We start from the raw sequence: 20,452 nt of genomic DNA, 5'->3' as shown, positions 1-20,452 counted from the left end.
GGCGGTGCCTGGGACGAGAGCGTTCTGAGAAACGTCGGGGCTCCCCTCGTTCTCCCGAAGCGGGGTATCGCTCGGGGCGTCCCGGTTAAGGGATGGACTGGGCCTGGATCGGCCTGTGTTCCCGGCGGTGACGGCAGCGCCGGTAACGACATCCGGATCTCCTCCGCAACGAGCGTAATTAGGGGCGATCCGGGGATCGTCGCCACCCCCCGGCGAAGTAGTTCGATCCGAGCTGGGGCGGTCTTAGAGAGGGAGGAACGGAAGGTCCTTGAGGTGAGGCGGGCTGGGCGTTCGGGGGTGGGATGGACCTGGGCTTGAGATCAGGGCTCGCAGAGGGCCCGGGCGGTGATCGGGAGGCCCGGCCCCCTGCCGCGGTACCCCCCCCCCTCCCGGACCCCCTTCACCGGCCCGAGGAGGCGGCGGGAACAGGTCGGTTGGTGTCTTCCTTGGGCTCGTGGCCTAGTCGGGCCCCGAGAGCCGCCTCTGCCGTCGAACCCGGCGCTCTCGGAGGAACCGGGGCCGAGGCCCGCGAGCGTGGAGGGAAGCGGCCAATCTTGCCCCGTCTCGGGGTGGCCCGGCAACTGAGCCGGAGCCGACCCCAAGAGGAGCGGTGCTAGAAGTGGGGTCGGGGCTGGGACCCCACTCGGCTCCTCAGACGCGTGGACTCGGCCACTTGACCTGAGCAAAGCGGCGACACCGCGGGTCAAGGCAGAGAGGCTCAGCCCAGCGTAACTGCCGGCTTGGAGGAGGAGGAGGAAGTGTCCCCACTGCAGGAGCACGATGGCAATTCTGGGTTCGGGGCTCTGAAGAATCGTTAGAGCAGGGAGTCCCCAGACTCGATGGGAGTCCTCAGTTCCCCCGGCCATTTTGGACGCCCGTGTTGGTCTCCTGGTGCCGAAGTGTCCGGGGCCCGTCTGGGGAGCTGGGTGCTGGAAGAGAACGGTGAGGGACGTTGGCTCGAGCCCCGTCGGCTTTCTCGATCTTGCGGTGTTTCAGAAAAGAGGACGGACAGTAATGGCAGACTCTACTTCGTCAACCACAACACCCGCGTCACGCAGTGGGAGGACCCGCGGAGCCAGGGGTGAGGGCTCCCCGGGGGTGTCACCCTCCGGCCTTTAGCGGAGGGGCGGGAGGGGGCTGGAACCGGCCGGGAACCGAGCGCTCTCCTGAGGCCTCGAAGGGTCCTGAGATTTTGAAGGAGGGAAGGTGATGCTTGTGGTAGCGTGTTTTAAGAGTGGCAGCTGGGAGAACTCGGAGGGCTTGTAGGCGGGGGTGAAATTTGATTGGGATGGACGGACCCCACAGTCCTCGTCCTGCGGGCCCCTACGCTCCCGTCCCCACACTCCCTGTGGATTGATTGGCCTCAGACGCCCGGCCCTCGGGCCCCTCGGGGCTTCGGTCGCGCCCACGGAGCGGGTCCGTGGGGCCCCTGCTTGGCTCCGCGTACCCCTCGGCCTCGGCAGCGGTGCCACGCCAGCCCGCCCGCGCGCGGACCCGGGCGGGCCGGCCCCAGGGTCTGCCCGAATCCCGGGGAGGCTCGTGGGGGTGGGTGCCGGGCGACCGACCGGCGTCCCCCATCTCCGCCCCCGCCCCCACCGGGTCCCCAGGCAGCTGAATGAGAAGCCGTTGCCGGAAGGCTGGGAGATGCGGTTCACGGTGGATGGCATCCCCTACTTCGTGGATCACAACCGCCGGACCACGACGTACATCGACCCCCGGACTGGGAAATCTGCCCTGTGAGTGGCCCGCCCGGCGTCCCGCTTCCTCGTGACCTCTCCCTGTGCCGTTTTCTCCCCCAGTGGGCCCTGTTGCCCACCTCCCCCGAAACTGCCTCTCCCCCCCTTCACCCTGTACGCGCACCAAACTGTCCACGGTGCCCGGGGTCCCCCAAACCGCTCCCCGCTCTCCTTGCCCCCTCCTCCTCTTCCGTCAGCTAGGTCCTCTCTCCTTCACCTTCAGTCAGCCGAAAACCTGAGGCTCTCTTCATCCGCCACCGATGGCGGATCCACGCTCTCACGAGTTGCCTTTCCCAGGTCCTGCGAGCATCAGAGCCCGCTGCCTGGCTGCCAACCACCCGGTCTCCCTGCCCCCGGGTTCATCCGAACCCGGGAACCGGGGTTCGCGAGCGCCCTGGGGCCCTAACAGCGTCGAGCCGGGGCAAACCGCCGGCCCCCTGGATTCCAGCGGAGGGTCGGCGCTTGGCTCCGGTGCCCTGCTTCCCAGCGGCTGCCCGTCCGGACGCCGTCCCGGCTCGCCGGGCGGCCACGGTCTCGTACGCAAACCTCCGCTGACCCGCGGTGGTGGGGGCGAGTCAGCAGCTCCTCCTGTCGCTTCCCTCTTCGCAGAGACAACGGTCCCCACATTGCCTACGTTCGAGACTTTAAGGCGAAGGTTCAGTATTTCCGGTTCTGGTGCCAGGTGAGTATTTAGATACCGGGGCTGCTTCACCGGCAAGGTTCCGTCCTTTCCGGGTCGGGATCGGTTTAAGCGACCACCGGGACGAGAGCACGCGCGGACCCGTGGGACCCCCCCCCCCCGAGTCCGGCGTCAGGGACCTCGGGCCAGCAGGTGTTGGTCCTGGGCCGTGGGCCCCGGAGTCGTGGGTCAGAGGCTCGCCTGGCCGGGCCCTATAGACAGCTCCGCTCAGGCAGCAGCCGTCGCCCCTCGGACCCTTCTGGCCTGCCTCGGTGACTCCCAGAAGAGGGGCTGGGGAGGCGGGAGGGGAGTGGAGGGGGCCGCGATTCTACTCCCTCCTCCCCTTCCTCCCTTCGCCCCTTGGTGAAGTGCCTGCCGGTTGGCAAACGAAACGGAGCCGAGGCTCAGCTTCAGACGTAGACAGGAGTGTCCACGAGTAGCTGAACTTGGTCTGTGGCCGTATCACAGCCCGGCAACCGCATCCCTCCCGGGCCCAAGCCGGGATGGGGCAACCCGGAGCAGACGGCTCGCCACGTCACGGGGCCGTCGCTCTTCTGGGCCCGAGACCCAAGTTGCCTTTCCTGAGACTGGGGTTCATTCGTCAGTTCGGTCGCATCTATCGAGCGCTTACTGTGTGCGGAGCACTGTCCTGAGCGCTCGGAAAGTGCAGTCAGGCAACGGATACAGTCCCCACCCACCTGCCCGTCATCCCGTCGGTGCGGCGGCCTGACCGGAGATTCCCTTGTGTTTCAGCAACTGGCCATGCCGCAGCACATAAAGATCACCGTGACGAGGAAAACGCTGTTTGAGGACTCGTTTCAGCAGGTGTCGACTCGCTTCCCCCACGTCTCGAGTTGTCGGTTTTAGCCCGGGGCTTGCGCGGAGAGGCGGAGGCCTCCGGCCGGAGGAGATCTCTCCGCACCCCACTCCCGGGTGGATGGGGGCTTCGGGCCGGAGGCTTGCTGGGGTGGGCCGGCCGGGGTGGGCCCGTGGCCTTCAGTCAGTCGCATTTATTGAGCGCTTGCTGTTTGCGGAGCTCTGTCCTAAGCGCTTGGGATAGTATAACAGAGTCGGCGGACCTGTTCTCTGCCCACAGCGAGCTCTCCGTCTAAAGGGAGAGACAGATGTTACTATAAATTACAGACCTGTACGTAAGCGCTACGGGGCTGAGGGAGGGGTGAATGAGGGGTGCAAATCCCAGCGTGGGGGTGATGCGGAAGGGAGTGGGAAAAGAGGAGATGAGGGCTCAGTCGGGGAAGGCCTCTTGGAGGCGCCGTGCTTTTAATAAGGCACCGAAGCAGGGAGAGTGACCGTCTGTTGGATATGAAGACGGAGGTAGGGCCGGGCCCAAGGCAGGAGGCAGGCAAGGGGTCGGCGGTGAGAGGGGACGTCGAGGTACGGCGAGTAGGATGGCGTGGGAGTGGAGTGGGCGGGCTGGGTTGTAGTAGGAAATCAGGGAGGCGAGAGAGGAGGGGACAGGGCGACAGAGTGCTCCAGAGCCAAAGGTGAGGAGTTTTCGTTCGATGCGGAGGTGGACGGGCAACCCCTGGAGTGTTTCGAGGAGCGCGGTGACACGTCCTGAACGATCCGGGCAGTCGAGTGAAGTCCGGACTGGAGTGGGGAGAGACGGGAGGCCGACGCGGTCATCCGGGAGGGATAGGATGAGTGATTTTGTTCCCGTGGTGGCGGTTTGGATGGAGAGGAAAGGGTGAATTTTAGCGACGTCGTGAAGGCGGGACAGACGGGATTTAGGGATGGATTGAATATGTGGGGTGTGCAGGATTTTCAAGTAGGGAAACCGCAGAGAGGGCGAGAGATGAAGACTGGGGATGTAGATTCGGAAATCATCCCTGTAGAGATTGGTGGTCGAAGCCATGGGAGCGAATTAATGCATTCGTTCGATCGTATTTATGGAGCGCTTACCGAATGAGTCCTCCGAGGGAGCGGGTGTAGATGGAGAAGAGAACGGGACCCGAAACTGAACCTTGGAGGGGCTCCCACAGTTAGGGGATGGGAGGCAGAGGAGGAGCCTGAGAAGAAGCAGCCGGAGAGAGGGGAGGAGAACCGGGTGAGGACAGTGTCAGGGAAGCTGAGTTTAGACGCTGTTCCCGGGAGAAAGGGGCGGTCGACGGCCTCCAAGGCGGCCGAGAGGTCAAGGAGGATTAGGACGGAGTACGGGCTGTTGGGATTTTCCAAGAAGGAGATCATCGGTGACCTCGGAGAGGGCGGTTTGGTGGAGCGAAGGGAGCGGAGGCCAGACTGGTAGGGGTCCAGAAGAGAATTGGAGATTGTGGGTATAGGCGACCTGCTCGAGGCGTGTGGGGAGGAATGGTAGGAAGGAGACGGGGTGGTGACCGGCGGGTGTCGTGGAGTTAAGGGTGGGGGGTTTTTTAGGATGGGGAGACATGAGCATGTTTGAAACCGGCGGGGAAGAAGCCACTGGAGAAGAAAGAGTTGAAGATGGCGGTCAGGGAGGGAAGAAGAGAGGGGCAAGGGTTTTGCTGAGGCGCGAAGGGATGGGGTCGGAGATTTAGTCGAAGGAGCTGGATTTTGAGAGGAGGCGGGAGATCTCTTGAGATACCGGTGGGAAAGATGGGAGTGTTGAAGAAGGGGCAGGAAGAGGGAGGGGCCTGGAGAAGATCAGGGAAGATGTTAGAGTGGTGGCCAGAGCCGGGGGGCCAGGTCGTTCGGGGCGAGAGATCTACTTGGGGGTTCGAGGAGCGAGGTAGCGTCTTCAGCGACTGGCTTCAGTTGGGATCGGCTCGTCGGGTCGTGGACCGGTCCCCGCTGAGCCCCGGGCACCGTCAGCGCTTTTGCCCACCTGGTTCCAGGGTCCGTAGCTTGCGGGGGAGAGCACCGGTCCTCTGCTGTGGTGAGGGCGGACAGCGCAAGGGAAGGTCGGCGGAGCTCGGCCTCTCCGGCCCGGGGCCGGTTCGGCCCGCCGCGCTCTACGCGCCGCCCGTCGACGGCTCTCGCCAGGGTCTGGGCGGCCCCGGGGTGGGTCCGGCGGTCCGGCGTGTCCCTCCCCCCTCCGGCAGGTGCCTGGGCCTCACCGAGTCGACGCCGAAGGAGACCCGGCCCCGCCGGGGGCTTGGCGTGCAGCTTGGGTTTTCCTCCGCCGGCGGGTTCTCCACCCGAGTGGCGGCACGTTGGCGGACTCCTCCTCCTCTTCCCCGTGTGCCGAGATGGGACCGGATGTGGGTGATGACCATTTTGACTTGGATATTTGGTTTCTAGATAATGAGCTTCAACCCGCCGGACCTGCGGAGACGCTTGTGGGTCATTTTCCCCGGAGAAGAAGGCTTGGATTACGGAGGCGTGGCCAGGTAACGACGGACCGGACGCTCCGAACCGAACATCTCCTTTCCGCTAAAGATTTCCGCCCGCTCTCCCCGCGACTGGCACTTCCCCGCCTTGTACCCGAGGAAACCGAGGCAGGGCGGGTTTCCGCCGGCCCCTTGGCCGGCGAGGGGGCGGTCGGGGACCAAGGAGCAGGCGGGCGAGTGAAATGATCTGTAACCGAACCCGCTTGTGCCTCGCCCGCTGGAATGGAAGGAACGAGGGATCTGAATTAGATGGGATCCCTCCTTCCGGCCCGGCTTAAAAAGGTCCAGGCGGGACTCCCGGCCGAACCCCCGTACCTCTGTGGACGCGGACCAAGGCGACCCGGCCCAAGTCACCGCCGAAGCGGGGCTCGGAGAAAGCGTGCGCTTCCCGGTGGCGCCAGGATGAGCTCGGTGGGTTTCAGATAGAAGAGGGGCGTCGGTGAGGGAAACCGGAAACCCTCCTGCTCCGTCTCAGGCCCGTGCCGACACCTCGGCCGTTAGAGACTTCAGTTTGAAGCCGCGGGTCCGGCCTTGAGGGGCCGGCAGCCTCCGCCACCCTGGGCTCAACCCTGCGCTCTTCCGTCTCCGGTGTCCTCGGGCCGCGGACCCTCCTCCTGCTGCCCTGCCGGAGCCGGCCGCCCCTCAGCCGGCCTCGGCCCCTCGGCGGCGAGCGCGCCAGAGCCCCGGGGTCGGATTTAGCCTCGGCCTCCCGCCCGGCTCCCCGGCGCCGCCTCCTTTTCCGATTCCGTCCCCTCCCTGGGGACCCCGGCCGACCCCGGGGCCGGCTCCGAGGCTGGCGGAGGGAGGCGGGAGCCAAGTGCGGATAAGTGTGAAGCCTCTGGTTTTTGAGCCCTCGGCTCCCTCCCTCCCTGGGGCCCCGCGCCACCCCTCGCCGCGTGCCGGGTAGATCCAGGCCAGGGGCTGGTCCGCTTCCACTTGGCCGAAGGCCCTGCCGCGGCCGACGCGGCGGTGCCAGCCCAAGAGCCGGTGTCCGGTGGGCGGGTTGGGGGAACAGAACAGCCGGTGGAGGCGGGATAACGCCGGGCACTCCCCGGCGTAGAGACGCACACGCGTACACACACGCAAGCGTACAGGCACTCGTGCGCGCTCGTGCTGCTGAAGACTCCGCCCGGGAAGGAGGGGCCGCGGTTCTGGCGGGCGAGCGGCGCGGCCGCACTCGTCGTGACCTCTCTGGGGTCCACTCTGACCCCGGTTTCCTTTCCCTTTCAGAGAGTGGTTCTTCCTTTTGTCCCACGAGGTGCTGAACCCCATGTACTGCCTGTTTGAATACGCAGGCAAGGACAACTACTGCCTCCAGATCAACCCGGCCTCCTACATCAACCCCGATCACCTCAAATACTTCCGATTCATCGGCAGGTTCATTGCCATGGTGAGGAGCTGCGGGGAGGGAGGGCCCCGTCCCCCTCGGGGCTCCCGCCCCCAGCCCGTGGAGCCGCCGGGTTCTGGCCGCGGCCGGTCGCCGTCGGGACCGAGCCCGCGCTCCTCACCGGCCGCCCGCCGCCTGCCTCTCCCGGCCCGAGGGTCGGGGGGAGGGAGCTGGCCTCCGGCGCCCGCTTCACCGCAGGTCCCTTCCCTCCCGTCCCTCAGGCCCTGTTCCACGGCAAGTTCATCGACACGGGCTTCTCCTTGCCGTTCTACAAGCGGATCCTCAATAAGCCTGTGGGGATCAAAGACCTGGAGTCCATTGACCCCGAGTTCTACAACTCTCTCATCTGGGTGAAGTGAGTTGCCCGCCCGAGGCCCCGCTCCCCCGAGGTCGAGATCCCGGGTGGACCCCGTGGATTTCTCCGCCCCGGCTTCTGCCTCTCCGGCCGCCGGGCTGCCGATGGATAGATAGGGGCGATGGGTGACTGGGAAGTGACGCGGCCTCTCCGGACCCTCGCCGCGGGGTCTCGGAGACCCCCGCTCCTCGACCGGCTACCCCGGGCGGGACAGGGCACTGACGATCCCCTATCTGCTTCGGCACTCGGCGCGGCGTTTGGCCCCGGGGAGTCACTCGACAGGTGCCCCGGTCGTTAGCGTGGCTGTCGTTAGGGTGTCGACGACGTTATCGATCGTCGGGGGATGTCTCCTCTCCAGGGAAAATAACATCGAAGAGTGCGGCTTGGAAATGTACTTCTCCGTAGACAAGGAAATTCTCGGGGAAATCAAAAGCCACGAGCTGAAGCCCGACGGAAGCAACATCCTGGTCACCGAGGCCAACAAGGAGGAGTACATCCGGTAAGAGAGCCAGGACGGTGACGGGCCGGACCCCCCCCCCCCCCGACCCTCATCTGGGCCCGGCCCGAGCAGAAGAGGGACGAGCTCCGAGACCCTCCCCGTGAGCCCCTCCCTCGGTGACGCGGGGCGTCCGCGTTATCGCCTCAGGATGGTGGCCGAATGGAGGCTGTCTCGGGGCGTGGAGGAACAGACCCAGGCTTTCTTCGAGGGCTTCAACGAAATCCTTCCTCAGCAGTACCTGCAGTACTTCGATGCTAAGGAGCTGGAGGTGAGAAGACCCCCCTCGGTCCCCCCCCCCCAAGCACTGGTCGGTTGGGGACGGGGCAGCTCGTCCACCTGTGTGGCGGCGGTCCCTCTGGGCCCGGGCTGTTGGGCGCGGGGCACCCGGGCGGTTGCGCGTCCCGGCGTACCCGGTGGATTCCCGGGATCTAACGGCGTGCTCGTCTGCCCCAGGTCCTTCTTTGCGGGATGCAGGAGATCGACTTGAACGACTGGCAGAGGCACGCCGTCTACCGCCACTACACCAGGACGAGCAAGCAGATTGCCTGGTTCTGGCAGGTTCGGAGCCGATCCCCTCCCGCCCCCCTCAACGCGGACCCGCGGCCGGCCGCGGGCCGGGTCCCGACGGACCGGCCCTCCGGCTCCTGGGGGTGTGAGGGCTTGGCCGACCGGAGGGGGGCCCGCGGGCGGTTGCCCCCTCGGAGACCGCCCCCCGCCTCCCCAGTTGGCCGGCGGGGGCTCCGGCACAGACGGGGGTCAGGGCGTGTCGGGCGGGAAGCCTTTAGAGTCGGTGCCGGGTCACCCGTCCCGCCAGGTGGACGGTCCTCCAGGGGACCGATCCCTCCCCCCTCCCCGTCGCCCTCGCTCCCGGGGTCGTGCGTGCCCTGAAGGTGTGTGCAACTTGTTGAAGCGGCGCTTAATGCTGACGAAATGCTAGAGTTTTCACAGTTAACTTCTGTGAAGAAAGAAAGGTCGGGGGAGGCTCACTCGGGGGTCCCGTGGACCCCTTTTTATGTTGCTGCGAGAAGGAGGGCGGCTAGTCTGACAGGTGTGTGGTGTGGATGACGACTCCTCCTTCCAGCCCACGCTGTGCTTCCTCTCCCTCGGCTTCCTCCCCGGTCTTCGTACGAGCAGCCGGGGGGTGGGGCCGGGGCCTGGGATGGGGGTCCCGTGGGTGCAAAACACGGTCCCGGGGCAGCGCATCTCTCTCTGGGTCACAGAAGGGGGCCAGGATCGTCACGCCCACCGAGACGCGGTGGAGGAGGAAACGGGGGCCCGGAGAGGCCCCGAGGCTCGCCCGCGGCGGGCCGGGTTTCCTCCCGGCCCTCGCCGGCCTCGGTCTGCGCCGTCCGCAGGGAGCCCTCCCGTCCGGGGCTCTGACCCCTCGGGTTACCAGGGCCGGCCTCTGGCCGCGTCACCCCCCGGCCTCCGGGGTGGGAGCCCGCCTCCGGCCTCCTCCCCTCCCTCCCCACCGCCCGGCTCACCGGCCTCCGTTCCCTTGCAGCTGGTGAAAGAAATCGACAACGAGAAGAGGATGCGGCTGTTGCAGTTTGTCACGGGCACGTGCAGGCTTCCCGTGGGAGGATTTGCCGACCTGATGGGTACGTGTTCCCGGAGCCCGCCGGGAGCCCTCCCTCACCCGGGGGTTGTTCCTCCCCGCGCCTGGCACCGCCCCGGCCTGAAAAATCTTCCTCCTAGCCGCTGGCCGGCCCGGGCCGGTGCCCGGTCGGGGCGCGGACGCTCCCACGGGCTGGGGCTGCTCTGTGGGGAGCCGGGGGTGGCCGCGCCCGCCGGCTGATGCCCCGAAGGTAGCGGGACGGGGCGGAGGAGAGCCACGGTGGTATGGGGGGAGGCCCGGGGGCAGCAGGGAGGGGGGATGGAGCCACGTCTCCGCCCTTGGGGTCAGCTCTCCTGCCTCCCCCGTGAGAGTCCCCGCTCCTTTGGCTCCGCAGGCCGCCCTCCGCAGTAAAGAGCGGCGAATCGGTGGGCTTGAAAGGGGTGCGGGGAAGCGGTGCCCGGCGGCCGACACGCTGCCCGGTGCCTGCCGGGCTGGTCCCTGCCGCTGGCAGATGAGCCCAGTCCCACGAACTCGACGCCCGGTCCCACTGGGTTGCTGTGGCAAGGGGGGGCGGTCACCCGAACCAAGTCGCGATTTGAAAAACCGGATTTTACTCGCGAGAGACGGTTTCAGGAAAATGGTTGAAACCCCCAGCGCCCTACCCGTGGGGCAGTGGGAGGGTGAGGGGTTCCGTGGACCGGTGGGCCCAGTCAACCACAGCGGGGCCCGTGCGTCTCACCGGAGCGCGGGCGGCCGACGGCCCCCTCGCCTCCCGCCACCGCGCGGGCGGGTGACTCTGTGTCGTGGCTTCCGTTCCAGGGAGCAATGGACCGCAGAAGTTTTGTATCGAAAAAGTGGGCAAGGAAAATTGGTTACCCAGAAGCCATACCTGGTAAGAGCGAAACGCCGCGTCTCCCCTCGTCCGGTCTGCCCCCCGTGTCGCGGGGCGGCGGGGCGGCGGCACCTGCCGGCGGGGGGGGGCGCGGCCGCGTGCCGCCGGCCTGGCCCAGATCCTCAGCTCCCCGTTAACCCGCAGAAGCCGCGGGAGCCTCCTGGGTGAGGCAGCCTCCACCCCGGGTCTCCACCCCCGGCCCTCGGCCTCCCGCCTCCCTCTCGGCCCCCTCCCCGTCGGCCCCGTCGGGCTCCCCCGGCGCGGCCTCGGGGCCGGTGCCCGGCGGGGACTGGGGAAGGGGAGGGACCCGGCCCGTGGGCGCGGGGCCGCCGCCGCCGACCGGAGCCTCCGGGCCCCGAGGCCCCCCGCGGCCCACGGCTGGGATGGGGAGCCCCCCCACTCCCCCCGCGACCTCTCCCCGCACGCCCTGGCGGTCCTCCGCCCTCGCTTTCGGCCTGAGCCCGCCCTCCCCTTCTCAGTTTCAACCGGCTCGACCTGCCGCCCTACAAGAGCTACGAGCAGCTGAAGGAGAAGCTCCTGTTCGCCATAGAAGAGACAGAAGGGTTTGGGCAGGAGTGACCGGGGGCCGGAGGATCCAACCGGTTTGAGCCACCGTGTGCCCTCCTCCTGTTAACCTCTCCCCTCCCTCCCCGCCGCCCCCCGCCCCACCGCCCCCCCCCCCCCCAGCTAATTGCACGTGATCTCGGAGGGTCTGGCGGGCACGGCTCTGGGGACGGACGGGCGGGCGGGGACGTGGGGCAGGAGGTGCCTGCCCGTGCACTAGGTTCCCGGTGAGCCCGCCGCCGCCCAGCCCGCCCCTCTCCCCGCGGGCCCCAGCTTCGCCCTGCGGCCGCTCTTCTTCCACCGGGGGGGGCGCGGGGACCCCCCCCCCCCCCCGACCCCGGGCAGCCCCGTCCAGAGCCGAGGCCCTCCCGGGCCCTCCCCTCTCCCTCCCGCCTCCGGCGGGGGGGGAATCCGTTGACCGGGAGGCCGTTCAGACAAGCCAGCGGGGCCTGCGGCCGCCCCGGCGAAACACTAATCTCCCCGAGGGCCTCCGTCCCGGCATTTCCGGATTCCGTCCGTACGGGCGGAGGCGGAAGCGGAGGGGCATCGGGCCGGGCGGAGGCCGGCGCCCTCGGCCGCCCCAGACCGAGGCCGAAGACGGTTGCCGCGAGAGACTTCGACCGGCGGCTCGGGGCCGGGCGGGACGCTCCCTCCCCCCGGCCTTTAGCCCGACGGCCTCTCTGTCCGTTTAGGGGGTGTCCCGAGGGCCGGGGGCGGTCGGTGGGGCAGGCGGGGAACCTAGGCGTCCCACCCCGGCCCGGGGGCACGGAGAGGGCGGCGGGGGAGCCGAGCGGCCCCCGCCGGGCCGGCTCCCTCCGCCCTCGGGGAAGAAGCTGTTTGCGTCGCCGTTCCCCAGGAGCCGACGGGTCACCCTCGGAAAGACGAATGCACTTTGGACTCGCGGTAGCGGTCGGTCGGTCGCGCCTCTGACCGGGGCGGCGTCCCCCCCGCCCGCCCGCCCGCCCGTCGCCACCGCCGGCCTCCCTCGCCTTCGGCCCGGCCTTCGGGGCGCGGGGGTCGGGCCCCGGCCGGCCGAACGGACCCCGGCCCGGGAGACCCTCCGGTGGCGCGGGGCTCCCCCCGCCCCCGGGCGGAGATCCCACCTACCCTTCCCGCCCACCACAACCGGGCCTCGGGCCCGAGACACTCCCAGGCGGGTTTTGATCCGAGAGTAAATCGAGTGAGATCGTTGGAACAGAGCAAGCTTCTTTGTGGGTCTCCATAAAGCTCTGCGACTTGTGCGAGAACGAGAGATCTTGCGTATAAATCTCTCCCTTATATTTTTAAAACGACAGAATTGTTCTAACGGAAATAGCCCCAGCCCTAGTTCTATAGGGCTGGCCGTCCCCTATTTTTATGGATGAGATGTCGCGCTCCGGCCGAGGCTAATCCGCTTGTAGATATTTTTCTGCAGTCTGGGGCCTCCCTGTTCCGTTTTCTCCCTCTAATTTAAGCGCCCTTCCCCTCCCCGCCGCGGTGAATCTCTGCTGCTACCCTAGGAAAACGTGGGGGCTGGGTCTCCCCCGCCCCACCGGGCACCTAAAAACCAACGCACAGACCGAAGAGGCCGACGTGGAGCTGACGGAACCCTACTCTCCGATCCCACCGGATCGTTTAGGTATAGATTTGTTTTAGGCGTCGGATCAGATTTCTAAAATCCTCCCGGCGAGCACCGTCTCCGCCGACGCATCCCGGCGGTTCCCCGCACGCCCCGCCGTGGCGATAAAGCAATAGCGGCCGGCCGGCGGCGGGGAGGAGCCCCCGGGGTCGAGGTGGACGCCGACCCTCCTGAGCTAGGGGTCCCGGTCGGGGACGGGGGAGGGGCGGGACGGCCGGCCCCCGAGGCGGGCAGCGCTCAGCCGGGGGCGGGGGAAAGTCGTCTCGCGGCCCCCGGCCCCCGGCCCCGCGGCCGGGCGCCCGCCCTCTCCCCCGGCGCCGGCCCGGGCCCCGCGGCAGCCCGCTCCGGGGTCCCGTCGGAGCCGGGGTCGGCGCGGTCGGTCGGCCCCGGCGGGCTCCGCTGCACTGGACTGTATCTCACGGCACGGGGAGACCCTCCCTCCCTCCCACTGTGGAATCTTCAAATACTCAGGAAACCGTCCTCACGTCTCAGTCAGCCAAGTCGTTTTATAAGAAGCCAGCTCTCGCGCATTCCTTACGAGGTGTAAAACTGCATTTGTATTGAATTAAACCTTTTTGCCACTCGCCCTCTGCCCGGCTGGCGACGCGGGGGGTAGTCTCCGCGACTACGGGGCGGGCGGGGGCGGGCGTAGGGCCGGACGGGTTCCCCCGGGGGGGCCGTGTCAAATGCCCCGCGTTCGAGCCGGCCCCCGGACTCTTGCTCGGCACCACGCCAGCCGGGCTGAACGCGGCGGGGACGGGAAGCGGGACGCGGGGAGGACGGCGTGGAGGTGGGTGGGAAGAGGAGGAGGGTCCCGGGAGAGGGAACACGAGCCCGAGCCTGGTGGCGTGGGGTCCGCTCGGGTGGGGAGCGTCCCCGCCGGCCCCCTCCCTCCCCACCTCACCGAGCCCCAGCAACAGAGCGGCCGCTTCCCAGCCGGGGCACCGGACCCCGGCGATCGAAGGCTCTCCGGGGTCGAGGGCCCACGGGGCAACTTTGGCCAGAGAGCCCCGGGCCCTTCGTCTCTCCCGGTCAGGTCCCGTGGCCGCTAAGCCTCGGGAGGCCCGGAAACATCCCGGGCGCCCCGGGGCAGGGGCCGGGTCCCCGGGGCACCTCTGGGGACACGGCTCTCGCCACGGTTACCCAGGGTAAACGCTCGCCCGCCACTCGAGTCAGAGAGGCAACAAGAGCGTTAACACCCCGGACGTTTTTAAAGAAAAAAAAAAGGCACCGAAATGACGGACAGAGAGCCCAAGTGGTAAGTGGCAAGCAAGCGTTTCCTATTTCCGCTTGGAGGAGGAGGAGGAGGAGGGAGAAGGGGTTCACCATGGTCAGGAGAAAGGTCGGCCCCACGGAGCGGGTCGAGCCGGGTCCCCGCGCGGCCGCCCGGAGGCCCGGCCGGATGCCGCCGACCCGGGCCTCGGCCACCCGGTCGGCGAGCTGCGTGGTTTCCGCCTCGCCTCTCGGGGGCCCGGGACGACGGCAGACGACAGAGCTCCGGGAATGCTATTAAGTTAAGGAGAAAGGAGGCCCGGTGACTACTTTATTCCGTTGGGTTCTGGATGACGATCAGGAAGTAGTCTTTGTCTGCAGAGAGAGAAAAGCCGCGGTCAGCGGCCCCCACGCCCCGGGCGGACGCCCCTGCCCGTCGCCCAACCCGTGGGATTTATCATCAAGCGCTTACTGGGCGCGTAGCGCCGTGATGAGCCCCAGGGGGGATGCGGACACGGCCCCTGCCCTGGAGGAGTGAGGGCCGGCACCCCCTCTGACCACCCTGCGTCGGGCCCGCGTGAGAGGGTGGAGCCGGCAGGGATGCCAGAGGAGCGGGAGGCTCACCTCCACCCCGACTTGGACCTCAAGGGCCCGGGGGTCGGGGTCTACTTGGTCTGGTCGCTCCGGGAAGGGCCCCGGGGCCATCCAGCCCCGGGGGGGCCGGCCCTACCGAGTTATTTGTGGGCAATGCTCCCCCACCCCAGGTCCAGCCCCCTCGGGCTGCCTCCGCGGGCCGCGGAGATAACCCCGGCCGCCCAGAGACGGTGCCTGGAAGCCCCGGGCCGTGGCTGGCCCTCGTCGGTGAGAGGCAGGGCATTTGCCGGACCTGGGAAAGCCCCCCCCCGCCCCGGCCGAGGGAAGGGTCTTCCGCCACGCTCACCTGGGGCGACCATGATCTCGTTCTTTTTGGAACGGATCCGCAGGAACGTGAGATCGTTCTGCGGGTCGATGTCCCGGACGGTCCCCCGGGCCTTCATGATGAAGTTGTGCATCAGACCCGCGTACTGCACGGTGGTGGTGTTGTCCATGGTGCTTTTGATGGGGATGCCTGCGGGCGGCAACGGGGTCCGACGCGTTAACCGGGGGTCCGAGGCCCGGGCCCCGAACCGCCTCCGACCCGCCCCCCATCAGGGCCCCTTCTGGGGGGGCGGGAACTGGGCTGGCCGGGCTCAGACCCGTACGGACGCCACTCGAGGCCGGAGCTGGGAAGGATCCCAACCCCGCCTCCGCCTGAGATGGAAGCGGTCACAGTCGACACCGTCGGTTTGCTTGGGAAGAAACCGAGAGCCAAGGGGAGGGGGGGTAAGGGAACCACCCCGGGCCGGACCTGCCCCAGCCAAAGCCCGGGCGCGTCTACACCCCCGGCTGACCCCACCTGCCCCACCCCCCGCCCCAGCTAAACCCCCGGCACTTATTCTTGTCCGAGAGCGGGGTCTCCGGGGCTCCCCGACGAAAGGAAGGGCGGAAACCTCGGGAGTCCCAAACGGCTCCGAACCCGCGGACGCACCGAGGCAGCAGGCGGATACCGAGGCGCCGCGGGCGGGCGGCCAGAGGCCCGGGGACGGGAGTGCCGACCCGCCGGCCACCCCTCCGCGAGAGACGTAAGGGCACCCGGACCAGCGGCAAGAGCACGGGCCTGGGAGTCGGAGGACGTGGGTCCCGATCCCCGTTCTGCCACTTGTCTGCTGCGTGCCCTTGGGCCAGCCGCTCAACTTCTCCGTGCCTCGGTTGCAAAATGGAGGTGAAGACTGGGAGCCCCACTTGGGACAACCTGATGACCTCGTATCAACCCCAGCGCTCGGCACGTAGTAAGCGCTTAACAAATACCGTCATCGTTGTTATTTTTCCTAAGGGCCCTCCCCACAGAGAGGGGAGCGGGCTCCGTCCGGCGACACCCCGACCACCAGGCTCGAGGCCGCCTCGTGCCCCTGGCGGGCGCCCACCCCCGACCGCCGGCTACCTTCCGCATTGACGACAATGATGCCCTGCACGCCCTTTTGGCTCTGGATCCGCTTCAGGGTTTCTTCCACCTCTGCCTGTGAAGAGAGGGAAGAGCGGGGAAGCCGCGGTGACCCGGGCCGCACGGCCGGCGGGGCGGGTAGGGTCCGGCCGGGCCCGGGGCCGCTTCGGGTGCTGCTCCTAGACCAACCGGAAACCTGGACGGTGGAACTAGGCCGGAAGCCGGACGGGCCCGGAAAGGGGTCACCCACCCCGGCCCCCCGCCCAAGGCGGTGGTGGGACGCCCCTCTGGGCAGATCTCCGGGTCGGGAAGCCCGGCCGGGGGGGCCGGTCCGCCCTGCCGTCGCAGATGCTCCTTCCGGCCCACCCGGCCGGCCCCGGGGCCCGAGGGCGGCCGCTTCCTCCCCCGAGCGGCCCTCCGGGAGGCTCTTCTCTAAAGGCCGGGCGCCGGGGACCGGACAGGGCGCTCATCGCGGGGGAGGGGAGAGAAGCAGCGTGGCTCAATGGAAAGAACCCGGGCGTGGCGGTCGGAGGTCCCGGGTTCGAATCCAGGCTCCGCCGCTTGTCAGCTGGATGATGATAATAACGACGTTGGCACTTGTTAAGCGCTTACTATGTGCAGAGCACTGTTCTAAGCGCTGGGGTAGACACAGGGGAATCAGGTTGTCCCACGTGGGGCTCACAGTCTTCATCCCCATTTTACAGATGAGGGAACTGAGGCCCAGAGAAGTGAAGGGACTCGCCCACTGTCACACAGCTGACAAGTGGCAGAGCCGGGATTCGAACCCATAACCTCCGGCTCCAAGATGACTTTGGGCAAGTCACTTCTCTGGGCCTCGGTGACCTCGGCCGGGAAAATGGGGATGAAGACCGTGAGCCCCCAGGTGGGACAACCTGATGACCCTGTACTCTCTCCAGCGCTTAGAACAGTACTTGGCACATAGTTAGCGTTTACCAAATACCAACATCATTATTATTATTATTCGCTGGGCCTCATCTCTACAACGGGGATGAAGAGGGTGAGCCCCAAATGGGACGGCCTGATGACCTGGTATCCTCTCCGGCGCTGGGATCGGTGCTTGGCACTGAGTAAAAGCGTACCAAATTCCAGCATTCTTCTTCTTCTTCTTCTCTGGACCTCGTGTGTCAAATGGGGATGAAAACTGCGAACCCCAGGTGGGGCAGCCTGATGAGCTCGTATCCTCTCCGGGCGCTTCGAACAGTGCTGGGCACAGGGTAAGCGCTTAGCAGGGGGCAGCATTATGATTAGGAAGGCGGCAGGGTGGGTGGGGGCAGGGGGCCGAAGGATGGGCAGCCGCTGCCATGGGAACGACGCCAACTAGGGATGGGCGGAGGGTCTGGTCCTGCCCTGCACGGGGCCCCGCCGCCCCCACCCCAACTCCTCGACCTCCCCTCGGCCTCGGGGGTCGGAGGGGAGAGGGTGGGGACCCCCCAGGTGACCCCCTCACCATCTCGGGGGGGGGGGGGTCCAAGGCTCTGCTGCTCCGCCTCTCCTTCGCCCAGGCCCGAAGCTTGACCAAACGCTTCTGCGCAGGCGCGCCGGGCCCGACGCTTGACCGAAGAATCCCGCGCAGGCGCGCCGGGCCCGACGCTGGGTCCGACGGTTCTGCGCAGGCGCGCCAGCCCCGCGGGCCGTGACGGACAGCTCCCTCGACCAATGGGATCGACGCTACACGGAGGAGGCGGGGCCTTCCCCACGCCAATCATTCAGGGCGCTTCACCGGGCGCCGCCCGAACCCTCATCACCATAAGAGGAATAATGATGAGATTTGTTAAGCGCCTAATAATGTTGGTATCTGTTAAGCGCTTACTAGGTGCAGGGCACTGTTCTGAGCGCTGGGGGAGACACAGGGGAATCAGGTGGCCCCACGTGGGGCTCACAGTTTTCATCCCCATTTTACAGATGAGGGAACTGAGGCACAGAGAAGCCTACTATGTGCCAAGCACTGTTCTAAGCGCCGGGGGAGATCCAGGGTCATCAGGCGCCCCCCTGTAGGACTCACAGTCATCATCCCCATTTCCCAGATGAGGGAACTGAGGCCCAGACAATAATGTTGATATTTGTTAAGCGCTTACTATGTGCAGAGCACTTTTCTAAGCGACGGGGGAGATCCAGGGTCATCAGGTGGTCCCACGTGAGGCTCGCAGTCTTCATCCCCATCTTCCAGATGAGGGAACTGAGGCACAGAGAAGGGAAGGGACTTGCCCACAGTCACGCAGCTGACGGGGGGCCGAGGGGGGATTCGAACCCATGACCCCTGACTCCCAAGCCAGGGCTCTTTCCACCGAGCCACGCTACAATACAGAGGGGCTGAAGTGGGGGGGGGGGGACCGGGGAGGAGAAGGGGTTCCCAAGCCCCCCGGGGGGGTAGGGGGCAGATGGGGCAGTAACAATTGCCCCGAGGGATGGGGTTGCTGAGGGCTCTGGGTGGGGCCCGGTGGAGTTTGTCCCCCGCTCAGGCCCAGTTTCTAGGGCAGCCGAGGCCGCGGGCCCACGTCTGCCGGGTGACCCTGGGCAAGTCGCTTAATCTACCCCAGCGCTTAGAACAGTGCTCTGCACATAGTAAGCGCTTAACAAATACCAACGTTATTACTATTAACTTGCCTGGGCCTCGGTTACCTCATCTGGAAAATGGGGACAAAAGGACGAGCCCCACGTGGGTCAAGGGACCGGCCCCAACCTGATTATCTCGTTCCTACCCCGGCGCGGCCCTGGAGTCGGGGACGCTCGAATCGGCATCCCGCCTCCGTCACTTGTCTGTTGTGTGATTTGGGGCCAGAAACGAGCCTCAGCCGGGGGATCCAGAACCTGTTCACCCTCTCTCTTGGATTGCGACCTCCCTGTGGTACAGGGGTGGTGATTATCTTATAATAATAATGTCGGTATCTGTTAAGCGCTCACTATGTGCGGAGCACTGTTCTAAGCGCTGGGGGAGATCCAGGGTCATCAGGTTGTCCCACGTGGGGCTCACAGTCTTCATCCCCATTGCCCAGATGAGGGAACTGAGGCCCAGAGAAGTGAAATGACTCGCCCACGGTCACCCAGCTGACAAGGGGCAGAGTTGGGATTCGAACCCATGACCTCCGACTCCCAAGCCCGGGCTCTTTCCACTGAGCCACGCCGCCTCTCTTATACTCCGGCCCCCAGTACAGTGTCGGGCACGAGGTCGGAACGTAACCAGTCGTCCATTCCAAGCGCTTAGTACGGCGCTCTGCACATAGTAAGCGCTCAGTGAATACTATCGGATGAATGAATGAATCAAATGATTGTTATTATTCCTTTATTCGATCGGATTTGTTGAGAGTTTGGAAAGTAGAGTGTAGTAGTAGACCCATTCCCCCGCCCACAACGAGTTTACGGTCTAGACGGGGAGACAGACACGAATATAAATAAATAACAGGTTATTACTCTTTGTGCTAAACCTATCGTACCCATCGGATGGCCGGGCCCAGCCCACGGTCGCGAGGGCCTCGGGGAACCCTCCGTCGGGCAGGGATTGTCTCTCTCTACCGAATTGTACTTGCCAAGCGCTTAGTACAGCGTTCTGCACCCAGGAAGCGCTCGATGAATAGAGAATAATAATAGAGAAGCAGTGTGGCTCAGTGGAAAGAGCCCAGGCTTAGGAGTCAGAGGTCAGGGATTCTCATTCCCGCTCCGCCACCTGTCAGCCGTGCGACTTTGGGCGAGTCACTTCACTTCTCGGTGCCTCAGTTCCCTCATCTGTCAAATGGGGATGCAGACTGGGAGCCCCACGTGGGACAACCCGATGACCCTGGATCTACCCCAGCGCTTATTTTGTTTAATGAGACGTACCTCACCCTGATTCTATTTATTTGCCATTGTTTTTATGAGATGTTCTTCCCCTCGACCCTATTTGTTGCCCTTGTTCTTATCTGCCCGTCTCCCCCGATTAGACTGTGCGCCCGTCAAAGGGCAGGGACTGTCTCTATCTGTTGCCGATTTGTCCATTCCAAGCGCTTAGTACAGTGCTCTGCACAGAGTAAGCGCTCAATAAATACTATTGAATGAATGAATGAATGAGCAGTGCTCAGCACATAGTAAGCTTTTAAATACCAACATTATGGTTATTATTATTAACCCAGCGCTTGGAACAGTGCTTAGACTGTGAGCCCGTCGTCGGACGGGGCTTGCTTAGCTCTGCACGTAGTGAGCGCTCCAGAAATACGACCGAATGAAGAAATACGACTGAATGAATGCATGAAGCCGGATTCCCGGCCGGCGCCTGCGCACCAGGGAGCCGTTGCGTCAGCGTGCTCCGCTGCATGCTGGGATCTGTAGTTTTTCCGCGGGGGAGGGGGCGGCCAGGCGCAGGCGCACTGGAGCTCGAAAGCCGCGGCGGGCGGGAGGGCGCTGCCCGTGCCCTGCTGCATGCTGGGATCTGTAGTTTTTCCGCGGAGGGGGGGCGGCCAGGCGCAGGCGCACTGGAGCTCGAAAGCCGCGGCGGGCGGGCGCTGCCCGTGCCCCGCTGCATGCTGGGATCTGTAGTTTTTCCGCGGGGGGGGGGGGGCCAGGCGCAGGCGTACTGGAGCTCGAAAGCCGCGGCGGGCGGGCGGGCGCTGCCCGT

At 66.2% G+C, this 20,452-nt stretch overlaps 2 protein-coding genes across 5 annotated transcripts in view; one reads left to right on the top strand and one right to left on the bottom strand.

Moving 5' to 3' along the window:
• Nucleotides 1-11,114, top strand: part of ITCH (itchy E3 ubiquitin protein ligase) — a 34,108-nt gene extending 22,994 nt beyond the window's left edge. For all 4 annotated transcript variants that reach the window (XM_029079765.2, XM_029079764.2, XM_029079766.2 and 1 more), the window contains 13 exons: nucleotides 997-1,081; nucleotides 1,608-1,736; nucleotides 2,346-2,418; nucleotides 3,169-3,240; nucleotides 5,653-5,741; nucleotides 6,972-7,131; nucleotides 7,350-7,483; nucleotides 7,842-7,982; nucleotides 8,130-8,250; nucleotides 8,436-8,540; nucleotides 9,487-9,583; nucleotides 10,360-10,432; nucleotides 10,912-11,114. In XM_029079765.2, the coding sequence (XP_028935598.1) occupies nucleotides 997-1,081; nucleotides 1,608-1,736; nucleotides 2,346-2,418; nucleotides 3,169-3,240; nucleotides 5,653-5,741; nucleotides 6,972-7,131; nucleotides 7,350-7,483; nucleotides 7,842-7,982; nucleotides 8,130-8,250; nucleotides 8,436-8,540; nucleotides 9,487-9,583; nucleotides 10,360-10,432; nucleotides 10,912-11,011 (1,379 nt within the window). In that variant the 3' untranslated portion in view covers nucleotides 11,012-11,114. The remainder of the gene's footprint in view (nucleotides 1-996; nucleotides 1,082-1,607; nucleotides 1,737-2,345; nucleotides 2,419-3,168; nucleotides 3,241-5,652; nucleotides 5,742-6,971; nucleotides 7,132-7,349; nucleotides 7,484-7,841; nucleotides 7,983-8,129; nucleotides 8,251-8,435; nucleotides 8,541-9,486; nucleotides 9,584-10,359; nucleotides 10,433-10,911) is intronic.
• A 2,759-nt stretch (nucleotides 11,115-13,873) lies between these two features.
• DYNLRB1 (dynein light chain roadblock-type 1) lies at nucleotides 13,874-17,470 on the bottom strand. The gene is made up of 4 exons (XM_029079592.2): nucleotides 17,315-17,470; nucleotides 15,847-15,922; nucleotides 14,767-14,934; nucleotides 13,874-14,201 (listed from the first exon to the last, which is right to left on the bottom strand). Exons 1-4 carry the CDS (start codon nucleotides 17,315-17,317, stop codon nucleotides 14,158-14,160), a joined length of 291 nt encoding a protein of 96 aa, XP_028935425.1. The 5' UTR covers nucleotides 17,318-17,470; the 3' UTR covers nucleotides 13,874-14,157.
• Between the last annotated feature and the right edge of the window lie 2,982 nt (nucleotides 17,471-20,452).

This window comes from Ornithorhynchus anatinus, chromosome 15, assembly GCF_004115215.2.
Source record: "Ornithorhynchus anatinus isolate Pmale09 chromosome 15, mOrnAna1.pri.v4, whole genome shotgun sequence".
Lineage (NCBI taxonomy): Eukaryota > Metazoa > Chordata > Mammalia > Monotremata > Ornithorhynchidae > Ornithorhynchus > Ornithorhynchus anatinus.
Note: the sequence above shows the minus strand (reverse complement) of the source record. Positions and strands in the feature narration are given on the sequence as shown.

Excerpts from the sequence above, each read along its gene's own strand:
- DYNLRB1 (XM_029079592.2), bottom strand. Across the intron at positions 14,935-15,846 it reads CATTGTCGTCAATGCGGAAG|GCATCCCCATCAAAAGCACC; the intron begins GTAGCCGGCGGT and ends TGCCGCCCGCAG. Across the intron at positions 14,202-14,766 it reads CGAGATCATGGTCGCCCCAG|ACAAAGACTACTTCCTGATC; the intron begins GTGAGCGTGGCG and ends CTCTCTCTGCAG.